The 14,099-nt window shown below is 39.4% G+C and overlaps 1 pseudogene and 1 gene segment (V, D, J or C); both read left to right on the top strand.

Annotated features, from left to right (window-relative positions):
* The first annotated feature begins 6,020 nt into the window (after nt 1-6,020).
* Nucleotides 6,021-8,325, top strand: LOC134471435 (immunoglobulin kappa variable 2-28-like; annotated as a pseudogene).
* A 1,486-nt stretch (nt 8,326-9,811) lies between these two features.
* On the top strand, nt 9,812-13,537 carry LOC134471434 (immunoglobulin kappa variable 1-39-like). The segment is given in 4 exon segments: nt 9,812-9,886; nt 11,288-11,329; nt 12,921-13,020; nt 13,146-13,537. Coding segments are annotated over 4 exon segments (609 nt in total).
* The last annotated feature ends 562 nt before the right edge of the window (nt 13,538-14,099 follow it).

The raw sequence follows: 14,099 nt of genomic DNA, 5'->3' as shown, positions 1-14,099 counted from the left end.
CCTAGATATGAGGAACTAAAGCATTACATTTGTAATAAGGATTCAGGTAAAGATGATACCAAAAGGTACTACAAGATATCACACTACAGATGAAAAGGCAAAGACAACACACTTTAGGAAGGCTGCAAGAGTTGTGATATGTTGTGCTATGCAGTGCTCCTGCTGTGGTACCTCCATTGTTGAACTGCCTCAAACACCTGCTTCCCAGGACTCCAGCTTAAAATTTGAAAAAAGTCTACTCGGTGTTGGTAACTTTGCTCCATAGTGGAACTGAAAGTTCACCTGGAAAAAAAAAATCTGTGTGATCCAAGAATGAGGCACAAATTTCATCTCTCCATGGATACAGAGGGGTGAGCCATCAGTGTAAGCCCAGCCACCACCCCTGGACCCTGTGCACTACTAGACAACATGGAGAGCTTGCCTTAGTACATTACAACCTGCCTCACTGTACTGTTTTTGAGGGGGTGTTATTTGCACAAACTTTCTTAACCATGGCTCCAGCAGTAAAGATAAGAGGAAAGCTGTAGGAACCATAATAAATTTAAAAATTTATAAAATATGTTAAAATCCTAGGAAGACCATTTTACTGTATAAGAGCAATTTTTGGGCCTCAGAACCAATTATTTGATTTTCTATTATTTCTCATGGTGAAAAATATGTTCAGTTCTTGAACTTTTTATTCTTGGAACATGATTGTAGTACAAAATGATTTTGACAACCAATGTATCACTGTATGAGTAAAATAAAAGTTTGGTGGCCATCCTCCCAAACAGCCAAGTGTGTTGTGACTGAGATGTTTCTCCTACTGAATATGTTACCATCATCTTCTGGGTTAGGTACAGTGACAGGGACACCTACAGATAAACCTAAGTAACATGAGTCAAAAAGAAAACCACGCAATCTGAGCTACTCAGGGACCAGATTTCCATGTTTGGGCCAAGGGTCCCATCCTGGGGCAGCTGCCATGGGACTTGGCTCTGTCGCCCTCACAAAGTTCAAGTGGAAGGCTGAGGATGCTTCTCTCATTACTGAAGCAGCTCTGTGCTCACTATAGAAGAATTAGCAGCCAGCTGTCCTCATTAAGTCTCTGCTTATTTGTGCCAAAAGTAGGTTGAATCAAGCTGTACATGACTAGTACATCGTCACAATGGTTCAAATGAAATTATATATTAAGTATTCTTCTGTCACTCGCTCCCTTTCAACTGTTCTAAAGCCATGCATGGTTAGAGGATGTCCTCGTAATAATGGCAGATAGGATCTTCTACATTGTTGCCCAATTATACTATTGGCCAGTGTTGTTGTAAAAATTTATTTTGATCATTCACAGCATCACATATGAGGACCTACAACTCATTGGCTGTTGGTGCACAGGATGGAGCAACTGCAGGAACTTCCTCACTGGTGTAGCACAGTAGAAATCAGCTCTGTGAAAGGAACCCTAGAGAGGCCCTGTCAGGCTGCACTGACAGATGGAGACCCGGAGGCCTCCGCTTCCTACCTCACTGTCTGCCATTTTGCCTCTGTGACCTCTACGAATCCCATCATTGTGTGCAACTTTTATTGTGCTGTAACCAATATATTTCCTGAAATCACATTTGTCTGTTGTTTTCAAGTAAATGCCTGGTATAAAGAGACAGAGGATAATTAGAGTTCCCTATACAATTGGTCTAGTTGTGAAGGAAGCATCAACTTCATAAATAAAGTGAAAAGTGCCACAAGCAAGACTTAGTGGGAATCTCCACACTGAGTAACCTTGTGGTTACAGTGGGTTTACATTCTCCCCAGCAATGCAGAAGAGGTCCTTTACCCCCAGATCCTCGCTAGAATTTGTTATTCCATTCGCCCAGGCTTCTCCCTTCTAGGCATCTTCCCAAAGCACTTAAATTCATCCTATTACAGGATACATACAGGCCCATGTTTATAGCAGCAATTTCATAGCAGTTAGATCATAGAAACTGTATGAGTCTGTTCAAAGAATGGAAAGATAAAATGTGGAATCTGTGCACAGTGGAGTGTTACTATACCATAAAAATAAACTTGAAGCCTTTGTGGGCAAATGGAAGCAACTTAAAGCCACATTAAAGTAAAATGTGTCGAAGATATAAGCTTAAATATCACATGGTTCCTGGTTTGTTTGTTTCTTTCTAGCAAGTAAGATCTCTTCTGTTTATAGTCTACCGCTTTACCAAAGTTTTTTTTTTTTTTTTTTTTTTTTTTTTGTTTGTTTGTTTGTTTGTTTTTTCTGGCCAAATGTCTGCCGCCCTTAGCCTCAGGTTCATGCAAACAATTTGGAAGCAAGCAAAAGGCAAACAATGTTTCTGTCAAGACAAAGTAGGCAATGCAGTTTTTCTTTGAAGCAGAAACTTCATGTCTGGTCTTTACAGGCAACATTTTTTGTCAGAATTTTGATCTTTTGAGTTCTGACTAGAATCTCTCATCGAGTACACTCACATGATTTAGGTCTCCTTTTTCAGCCAGTACATCAAACCTTTCCTGCCTATACCTCTTCTCACAAACCAGTTCCAAAAGCTCTGGGGCCACAGGGCAAGATAATGTCATAATAATGACTCCATTCCTGTGGCAAAATTATGTCTTTAGTTATTTTATCGTTGCTGAGACAAAATTTCTGACACCAAAAGTCAAAGGAGGCAAGATTGATTTACTCACACTGTTTAGAGGTTTTATTCTATAATCAGCTGGCTCGAAGGCATGGTGGTGAGGTGGACAGGATCACAGGACAGACAGCTCCTGTCAGGCAACAGGTGGCAAAGCAAGCAAAGGAGGGACCTTACCAGGGTCTGCTTGCCCCTTGTGTTTTATGGAGGAGAAACAGGGAGGCAGCACTCACAGCCATACTCTTAGTTTCTCTGAGCTTAGCATCGCAACATGAATCAATTCCAGTGCAACACAATTTAGACCAGGCTACCAATGAGAAAGACACATCTAACTACTACATGGGGCTTTGGGGAGAAAAGAAGACACATGCCATAAAAGTCACCAAAATGGGGACTAAGAAAGGTAGCCAAAGCCAAGGGCTGCAATACCCAGAAACTACTGAGGCATTAGGCCAATTCTTTCCCAGATGCTCTGGAAGGAGGAACCATTTTATTTTCCCCTTGTCTTGGATCAGAAAATCCTACTCTGTATCTTGCTTGCATAAACTGAGTTACTGTTCCTCTGCTGTTTTCATGCATCAGTTTCTAAAGAATTAATTGGTCATAACCATTATGTAAACTAATAAGAAATGAGCTCAAGGTAAACCCTGAATAAATGTGATGGGGTCATTTTTCTTCCCCTCATTTAACTTTCTAATGCTTCATATGAATTGGGTTGGTGAAAGGTGAAAAACTGTGCATAGCTCTCTGTGGTTTGTAGAGAAGTAATTGCTCGTAGTACAACAAACACAAATTAGCTGACTTAAAATTGACATATAACTAGTAATATCTTACATAGCATCCTCCTCTTCAGATGCAGAAGAGTCCATAATCCAGAGCACTGTGTGCTATCTTCTAAACATATTACACACTTCACAGGGCATCATCCTATTAATCCTGAGGACACCTGTTGTGTTCCTAACATCACATTTCAGAGATGCAAGAAGCAGTGATCAGAGAACACAGTTGGTTTTCCCAAATTACATAATAAGTGACCAGCATGATTAAAATGTGAATCAGGGTCCTAAAATATGCTCTTATTTGTGGACACACTTATTCCATTGTTGAGTCCATGACTTTCAAAAGGAGAAAAAAGGTAAACCAAAATAATATGAAATTCACGTTCACCTTGATCTCAGTCAATTTTCAGTATTTCTCATGAACATTTACATAAATCATTTACAAAGTATAATTAGTTTGGCTTTGACTTTGAGTTAAGAAACAAAATGAAGCTGGGCATGGTGTCACACTCCTGTGATCCCAGCACTAGGGAGAATGAGGAAGAAGGATAGTTGTAAGTTCAAGAGCAGTCTGGGCTACAAAGTGAGCCCAAGGCCACCCTGAACTGCATACTGAGTCCCTGTCTCAAAAAAGAGAAAAAGAAGGAAGGAAGGAAGGAAGGAAGGAAGGAAGGAAGGAAGGAAGGAAGGAAGAAAAGAAAGAAAGAAGGAGAAAGAAAGAAAGAAAGAAAGAAAGAAAGAAAGAAAGAAAAAACAACATTTCCAAATAGTTTTCTACATCTACTCTCATCCTCTCAACCTGTGTCTCAATAAGTCTCAAAAATTTCCCTCTCATGCTGACTGTTGTGAATTTACCACGTGCCCGGATTATTCATGATTCATGGAAGCTATTTTACCCAGAAGGTTGTATAGAGAAGAAAATGTATCATCCTAACTTTCTTTTAACAAAATATCCTGGGTCTTTTGTGAAAATGCTCACCAAACAGTAATAAGGTGGGAAATGTTTCAGAAAGCAGGAAACAGACATATACTCAGAGATCAATTAAGTTATCTCTGTCAGGTTTCTGCAGGTCTTGTAAAACATCCCTTATTTTTCCATCTTTGAGTAGCACAATGTGATTGTTTCATAATTTTGGAGGTCAGAATTCATGCTGAAATGAAGCCAGGGACTCAGGAAGGCTGTGCTGCTTCTGGAACCAGAGAATGAAGAATTTGCCTTTCAAATTCCAGGCTCTTCCACATTCCCCAGTCCACAGCTCTTCCCTCTTCTCAGTCAGTGTCTATTTATGTCATCAAATCGCATCTCTTATTGTAATTTTTCTCCTCTCGGTGAGAGTAATTGTTATGAGAGTATAACTCTTGCCAAGGTGATTCATGCTCCTTTCCAATCTGACCGATATTGTCTTAATCACATCTGCCAGGTTACTTTTGACCAATAAAGTATTGCTTATAGATTCCATGTATGACATAGATTTTTCTGGGGGTGTTACTCATATATCAACAACCATTTCCATTTCCCCCAAAATTATCATCCCTTAAAGTAGAATAAATATCAGAAGGCAGAGGTGTAAAGCAAGACAGCAGGATGAAACATGATATTCAGGGTCCTCTTGATTGTGAGGCTGAAGCCAAAGGATGCTCCTTTTACACCATCTACTTTGTGTTTCATTATGTGCAGCAATAACTGACCAGTTTATCTAGAGAGACATAGGCTGTGATGATAGCTATGGAGGTGAAATGCAATTGAATCCCTGTGATGCTTTGTTTTTTCACTGACATTGCAGGTCTAAGGCCAGTGGTCTGATTATGGGTTCAGAGGACAGTAATTTGCAGTGACACATCTGGAGAGATCTCCTTCTGAGGATTGCAGCCACTGTTGGTTCCCTATGGTCTTGTTCTGGAAGCCCTATACCATTTAAATTATTTTCTTGGGTTGGCTTTTATTCTCTTTTGTTTTGTTTGATTTTGTGAAATCGATGGCAGGTGCAGCTATTTCAAAGATAATGAGATGTATTATGGCAGGAATTTAGAATTTACTGTTGGCTTGTTTTGAAGTTCTTTGTTGCACTCATTATTTTGTTTTATTGCTTATATCCTGTTCTGCTCTCTTTGATTTTTATTATATTCAAGGTTATCTGCGGCTATTTTGATGACTTCAAGGGGGATTGTGGTAACTATTATGATTTTGTAGTGTTTTGATGTCCTGTGTCTCTTAAACAAGTTTGTTTTGATTGGTTATATTCTATTTTATCCTCTTTAGAATAAATAAAATAAAATAAAATAATCATTCCTGGATAAAAAGTGTGAGATGCAGCATAGGAAGCCCTGAGAAACTAAAAAGCAAGTAGAGGACACAGAAGAAACATTTACCCATGTCCTTTCTCCTGTTATGAAACAAAGCCTTGATTTGAAACACAGAGTATGTTTTATGTCACCTGAAGACAGAAGAGGGCCACATTCCCTATTTTCAGTCTTTCTAGTTTGCTTCCAAGCTCCTCACACCACTGCACCTATTGGGGGATTTGCATAGTGGCCTCTGAGAGGCCTTTCCCTTGAAAATTTGGGATAAATCCTCTGCTCTCACCTTGTCTGGACTTACAAGGACTCCTGAGTTTAATTTCTCACAATGAGGCTCCCTGCTCCACCTCTGGGGCTGCTGATGCTCTGTGTCTCAGGTAAGGAAAGAGACAAACGAGGACAGAGAGGAGATGGCTGGGGAGGTTGGCAGCCTACCTGTGTCCAATATGTACTGGGTTCCTGTGTGAAGTGGCAGGTCTTTCTCTTCAGTATAGGGAACTGATTTATTACATCCTACAATTAAAAAAGATTCCACAAGATCAGAGACCTGCTTCACAGTGTGGGTTGTCACATAAAAAGAGGGGGAATGGTATTGGAAAATTCTAGATTCCCTTTGTTCACTTGTGAATGTTAAATTCCATCTAACATTTGACCATTTTCATTTTAGGAGTTAAATTAAAAAGTCATATAGCCTGAAATGCACAGAAAATTAACTGTGAAAAAGATAGTAGTGTTTGTGCATAACCTTGCAGTTTTCTTTGTTTCAGGATCCAGTGGGGCTGCTGTGATAACTCAAGCTCCACTGTCCCTAGCGGTCGCTGCTGCAGAGTCAGCCTCCATCTCCTGCAGGTCTACTCAGAACCTCCTAGGTAGTAAGGGAACACTTACTTGTTTTGGTTCCTACAGACCCAGGCCAGTCTCCAAAACGCTTGATCTATTTCAATTCCAAATGAGATTCTGGGATCCCAGACAGGTTCAGTGGTACTGAATCAGGGACAGATTTCACCCTGGAAAACAGCAGAGTGGATGCTGAGGATGCTGGAGTCTATTACTGCCTGCAAAGTGAGTATGCTCCTTCCACAGTGATATGGCTCCAAACACAAACCTTCCTGCCTGGGGAGGCCCAGCTGCCAGCTGTGTTGCTTCTCTGGAGAGCAGCGCACCACATGCTCCAAGTCTGTGAGAGATGCAGGTGCTGGAGATCTCAGGGGAACACATTGCTGCACTGAGGGTTCTGCTTGTCTCCACTGCAGCTCAGGGAATTCAGGCTGAGCTACATCAATTGTGGCAAGGAATAAACAACAGGCAGGGTAAGGGGTGATCACTCACCCTCTGAACCTGGAGACGTTTTGGAAGAGACATATACACAAAGAATTGTCCTAGTGTTCTCTGCCTCAGTGCTTTGTCAACTTGGTTCAGATTTGCAGCCACACAATGAAAGATGATTTTGAGGAAAAAGACAGACACTATGGCAACTACTATTCTTTAAAAAATTATTTAGCTATTTCTTATGTTTATTTTAATTAAGGGAAAAATTTAAAAAATTAGGATATATAATAGTAACTCTTTTCGATCTCCTATTAACTTGTTTTGAAGTCCTGTAATACACCCACGATCTTGTTTTGACTGATTAGACTCTGTTTCATTCTGTGCGATAGTAGCAAGTCTGAGGGTATAGGCAACTAATTTGAAGGCAATAAGATTCACAAAGATGCCCATTCTGGTTTGACTATTGTCTCCTTTGGAAGTCCTGTAATGTTCACAATGCCTAAGTTTTATTGGTCTTGTTCTCTACTGTTTTGTCCAACTTTATAATATCTAATGAGATAGACAATTCCATTTAAGGAAACAAGAGACAACGTTGATAACCATTTTTAATAACCTTGTACTCTGTTCTACATCATGTGCTATGTCTATCCTTGGTTTTGACTTACAGCTTTGTTTTGCCATATTTGACTTTATTCTCTCCCCCCCAAAAAAAAGTAATAAGAACTAAGGAGTAATAAAATCCAAAATGTGTAATTTTGTTGTAAAAAAGAGAGGGAGGAAAAAAAAAAAAAAGAGCTCTAACGGATATAACAGCAAGTGTGTTTAGGGGTGTTAAATAGCTGACTATATTAATGTTTTTGGATCATTGAACACAGCTGTTTGCAGTCTCTCTGTTTGAATGTCTACTTTGTATTCTTTGATACTGTGATTTGAGCAGCTATTTCCAAGATGATAATGTGTAGTCTATTAATGGGTGATTTCTTACTGTTATGTTTTTTTTTTTGTAGTTCTGTATTATGTGTAACCTTACACTGCTTTGTTTTGTTTTGTGTTTTTCTCTTTTTCCTCTTAAATAAAAAATAAATAAATAAATAAATAAATAAATAAAAAAGAAAGATGATTTTGGGGAAAATATAACTATTATATATTTTTCGCTTTTATTTACGTGTTTTACTTGCTATCATACATGCACAAGATTAGTTTGATGCTCTGAAGATGCTTTCTCTCCCTATCCCTGACTTCACACTTTTTTTTTTTCTCTGCATGTGTTCCTCTTCTGTGCAGAGTCAGGCACAACACTTTACACTATTCACCTGGAAAAGAGCAGCATGATGTCAAGGGCTCCTGTCTTATCCAACCTCTAAGGCACCTGCCAAATCTCAACTGCATTGTCTTCCCAAGCGGAGTCCCTCAGCTGAGGCCACATCTGAATCTCTTTTAAACCTCAAATTTGGAAGATTTCAAATGAGAAAAAAAGAGATAAAATTCTCGACTGAAAAGCCCATTATCCCTTTAAAATTTTAGGGTTTCTTCTCAATTTTTCTCCTGTGGTTCTTGAATATTGTTATGCGCTTGTTTTAAACTGATTATTTTTGTGATACTTGTGTTCATCTTTGCTTTTATATTTCTGATGTAAAATTCCCCAGGTGACACCTGGGTGACCAAGTCTCCATAATTCTTGGAAGAGACAGTGTCAGTTTAACTAGCCAGGCCCATGGTTTAGCTTATTACCATCAGGAGCCAGAGAAACTGCCTATTTCAGAGATCTAAGCTGAAATCAGGTTGTAACCCAGGTCCCATCAACATGCAATGCCTGGGTATCGAGGACAGGCTTCACTTTCAGCATCAGCAACCTGGAATCCAAAGTTTTGGGACCTAATTTGTCAACAGTGAAGCAATGGCTGTCACAGCGATACAGGTCACAATACAAAATACCCAGGGAAGCAGAAATGTGATACGGAACTGTCCCAGCAGGTTTTCCTAATGCGTCTCTAGGTTGAGAGCTTTTCTCAGATGCTGGAAAGGTACACCTAAAGCATGTGGATTGCAGATCAGTTGTGATTTACATAGCAAGAGAAAAGACACTGCTGATATTCCAAATAGAATTCTTTTAAATAAAGGCAGGAGAGAATAGGAAGAAAAATTTTTGGATATGGAGAACAAAAATGTATGAACGAATGATCCTGCTTGTTTCTTATAGCTAGAAATATTTCACTTTAATTAAAACTGTAGCTTGCAACAAATAAACTACAAGATCCAACCTGTTAGGATTGTAATATACTCTGTAAAAAGGAAGCAGCATTGATACATGGTCAATAGTTTAATTTAAGAAGAACTGACAGAAACCTGGTGTCTCCTTGTCTTTTCAGTCTATGGTTTTGCTATCAACTAAAGCACCAATCACAACTGATCTGTGTGATTATAATTTTTTTGCATTATGAAATTATCAGGATACAAAAATGATGCAATTTATCCTGTCCAGATCCTGTCTTACATTGAGGCTTTCAAGAACAAATGCAAAGTTATGTTAAGGAAACACATTCAGAGACAGTCATCCATAAATTGTTATCCAATATTTCTAAATTCAGCTTTTTCCCAAATCTTTATAAAGCAATATTGTTTTGTGATTTTCTTGGTAATAAATTCCTTGAGTTACATTTATAACTTAGGAGGAGAGATGTGTGAAGGGAATTGATGCCTTAAGATGTACGTGTTTTGTTTTCACTTGTGTAGAAAAGTTTTGCCATAATCAAGATGTTTTAAGAAATGAGAGTTCAAATGCAGTGTTTGTGATGGACAGCCACTAGCACAGATGAGGTTGGAGTAGCCCATTAGCTCGTGAAACCCATGATGCCCCAAGAGGTTGAAATGGGAAGAAGAGCTGCAGACAGCGATATGCACTGTGTTCCTACTGGGTGCTGTCAGGTGGTTCACGGATTCGATGGTCTTATGACTCATGATGGTTAATCTGATCCCTGCTTGAAGCTGGTGTTTGCCAGAGGTTTCCCTACAAATTCAGTATGATTTTTCTTTAAAATAATTAATATCTTCTTTGATATTTTATAAACATATGCTAATTAAAATATAAAATCATGCATTATTATTTTATTGAAAGTTTAAGTTTCTATCCTAATTCATTTTCATTGTCAGAATTTTTCAGACTCATCCACCAGAGCCTAAGTCACGCTGTTTTCTGTTGCCTGTCACTTTCAGCCCATAATCTTCTGACCTTATTTTTGGTTTCTAGTTTGATGATCCAGGCTCATCTCATTTTAGTTTTCTGTTTTCTGCACCAGAAATCTGTCATTTCTTTAATAATTATTGGTTCCTTTTAGTATACATGAACATTCAAAAGAAAAAGATCTAGTTTTTGCAAAAAAAAAAAAGAATCAAACAGAATGGGCTGGGGCACTATAAGTGAGTCCAGTCACCAGCAGTGAATCAACTCTGATTTCAGTTTAAACACAGCTTGCAAGCAGCAAGTAGAAGGCAGATGTTAGGTTACTACATGATGTGTTATGTGAGTTGTATTAAGTGACATAATGTGAGGCTGGCTAATTCTAAATACATTTACGTACAAGGAATTATTTACCACAATGTAGGAACATCCTGAGGATGAGGAGAGGAGGCTCAAGCAAAGCAAGCAAAGCTAAAGGTGTCCTTTACTGGGTCACTTTGTCCCAAAGAAAGTCACTGAAGCTAGATAGGAACAAAATATATTCTTTTAACAAAAAAAAAAAAAAAAACAAGCAAAAAACACACATACAAGCTGGAAATGGTCAAATTGATCCAGGGCATTATCAGGAGAAAAGCAACTGGACTCAGATGGTCAAGGATGGCTGAATTTATCAGGGTGCTTGCATGAAAAGCAGCAGTAGCATAGGCAGAGACAAGTATTTAATTTTTAATTTGCTGTCACATATCCATAAGTTTACTATTTTAAACTGTGCCTTTACTATTTATATAACTGTGCCCTTTCGTGTGCACTAAAAATGTCCATTGTTACTTGTATGCCATTGATTCTAGAGAAAATAATTAGTGTGTTTATATACTTTCCAATCTACATCTTTATCTTTGATTGTAATCTAAAGCCACAGAACATTTTTTCCCGAGTGTTTTCCTTTTTACACTTGTGATTTTTCAACAGAGAAATTATTTGGCTTCAAATTTAATGTCTTAATTAACTCCTCCATAAAACCAATATAATTCTTTCCCAGTCTCCTATATTCTGTGTAGACATCACCCCTCTAGTGCCCATTCACTTGCATTAGATTAATATAACCTGAGAGTCCACTATAAATTTTGCTCCATTCCTATGTTATCTAGGCCTGTGTGGGCTTCAACAATGTGGCAGTGACTTCCACCCAGGTGAGTGTTTTGTTCATTCTTCACCTGATGAGACATTCTGCACAAGTGGAGAGAGGATGCCCCCATCCCTGAGATTTCATGTGGGGTCACTGCTTCCACTACACTGTTGCTTCAATACCCTAGAGTCCTCATTCTGCTGTATCTTCTTACACTACTTCTCAGGTCCCGTGGTCTTCTATGCCCTGTGTCCCAGCCTGCAGTCTCTCATTATGTTTCTGGGTTTTTTCCTTCTGATTCTCCATGATTCACATGTCCTAAACCATGTCATAAAGAGCTGCTGCCTCTTGGGATATAGAAGGGATGGGCAATGTATCAATAAGAAGATTAGAAGCCTGGTAGATTGAAGGGCAGAGTTGAGCCATTTTGTCTGGAGAACAGATGGTGTTTTGAAGTGGAAAACGTTGGGTCAAGAGCAAGAGGATGTCTGAATAGAATTCTAAGAAACACCCAACCTGTAATTCCAAAGTCTTATAGAGTTGAAAGTGTCACTGAGTTTTTTCACAGTTGGGCAGAGAAAATCCCTCATGCTGGTGGGCTTGAAGTGATGGGAAGAATCATGCACACATGGAAGATAGCAGTCACTTGTTTGAGGAAGACAGATCAGTAATCAGAGATGCTCTCTAGATGGGTCCTGTTTTCAGATTCAACAATATTTCTCAAGTGACGGTAAATATTAGCGTTTTCCTTTGTATTTTTTTTTTTTAATTTTAGGTCCCTCTCCTCCATGCTCTTCAGATCCTTCTCTCCTTCTTCCCTCTCTGTCCCTCTCTCTTTCCCTTTCTCTGCCTATCTCTCAATCTCAATCTTTGTCACATCTCTGAACTATAAAAGTAGTGACTAATCCACCAATGGTATCAAGGCATCAGGCTATATAAGTCATCTGATATGGATAATATCAAATGCAGGCGATTTGTAAACTTTATTTTAGTTTCTTGAGTTGTACTTCCCTTGTACACAGTTTTAAATGAAAGCTAACATGAAAAACATTTCCTGCATCATGAAGGAAATAAAATGGAAAAATTTTAGGCTCTGTGTCTCTTTCCTGTTACACCAGTGAAAGACTAAGAAAGATTGCAAGTTTGAACTCTGTCTGGTGAAATTAGTCAAATTCTATCTTCAAATTATAAATGGAATCGAGACATAGCTGGATAGTAGAATGTCCCTCTGACTGATCCCCATCACCAAGAAAGAAAGAAAGAAAGAAAGAAAGAAAGAAAGAAAGAAAGAAAGAAAGAAAGAAAGAAAGAGAAAGACAGAAATGGAAAGGAAAAGGAAAGGAAAGGAAAGGAAAGGAAAGGAAAGGAAAGGAAAGGAAAGGAAAGGAAAGGAAAGGAAAGGAAAGGAAGGAAGAAAAGGGAAGGGAAGAGAAGAGAAGGGAAAGAAAAGAACAGCAAACAATCTTTTCTGTGGCATAGCAGAAAAGAACACACTCTCTGAAAGAAAAACGTGCTGCCCTGCTCTGACCTAAGACATCTAGGGACACTGGGTCTGTGATGAGTTACTGAGGACCAGCCAGCTCTACAGCTGTGCCCAGCTCCACCCAGCCCCGCTGATTTGCATGTATCCAAAGCACAGCCCACTGTCTCCATAGGCTGCTCACATCCTGTGCAGGAGTCAGTCTGTATTAGTACACAGCAGAGACACGAGGGTCCCCACTCAGCTCCTGGGGCTCCTGTTGCTCTGGCTCTCAGGTAAGGATGGGCAGCACTTGGGATTTACTCATTAATGAATGATAAGAACCACAAGAAACTTGAGGGAAGTTCTTCCATCACATGATTGTTGATGTAAATATTTGTTCTTGTGTTTCCAATGTCAGACAGCAGATGTGACATCCAGATGACTCAGTCTCCATCTTCCTGGTCTGCATCTCTTGGAGACAGAGTTGCCATCATTTGCACAGCCAGTCAGAATATTTACAGCTACTTGTCCTGGTATCAACAGAAACCAGACGAACCTCTCAAGCTCTTGATCTACGTTGCAAGCAATTTGGCATCTGTGATCCAATCGAGGTTCAGTGGCAGCAGATCTGGGACAGATGTTGCCCTTACCATCAGCAGTGTGGAGGCTGAAGATGTTGCAACTTATTACTGTCAGCAGCATTACAGAACCCCTCCCACAGTGATACAAGCCATAGCAAAAACCACACAGGGAAGCGGATGTGTGAGGCTGGGCTGTCCCAGCTGCTCTTCTTGTTGTCTGCACCTTTGAAGAGGGTCTCTTAGAGGTAGCTTGGGTTTGAAATTCCCTGGGGAAGAGTAAGAAGGAGCCAGGAAAGCTACCTTGCACCCTAATTCTCTTTTCTCCTCCTTAGCCTCAGCAGTACAGGCATGACAATGCCTCTCTTCATTTAATCAAGGACACAGGTGTATTAGATATTACAAAAAGGAATTTTATCTTTTAAAAGCAAGCAATGAATGTCAAAATGCAGCCTTTCTAATGTGTGGAATTACAGTTGTTAAAGATGCATTTGTTAAGAGAAAGCAATAATAGAAAAAGCAAAAACAGGGCCTACAAATGAAAGTTTCTCTGGTTCTCACTAAGAACGAAGATCGCATTAGCCAACATAATCTAAAGAGTAATTTGAACTAATGGAGGTGATTTGAGCCAATAGCGTGGTGAAAATCTAGGAGAAATGATTGTTATAGAGATAGATGTTGGAAATGCATTGCTTTCTGCTGCTCCTCCAGTTGCCACAGCACATCTTCAGCCACAATTATGGGCTCTCTGACCTTGTGGTCCGCAGCTCTGTCTGGGGATCCTAGGCTTAAGG

The sequence above is a fragment of the Cavia porcellus genome, unplaced genomic scaffold (genome assembly GCF_034190915.1).
Source record: "Cavia porcellus strain 051 isolate PalLab524CR breed Dunkin Hartley unplaced genomic scaffold, mCavPor4.1 scaffold_18, whole genome shotgun sequence".
NCBI lineage: Eukaryota > Metazoa > Chordata > Mammalia > Rodentia > Caviidae > Cavia > Cavia porcellus.
Note: the sequence above shows the minus strand (reverse complement) of the source record. Positions and strands in the feature narration are given on the sequence as shown.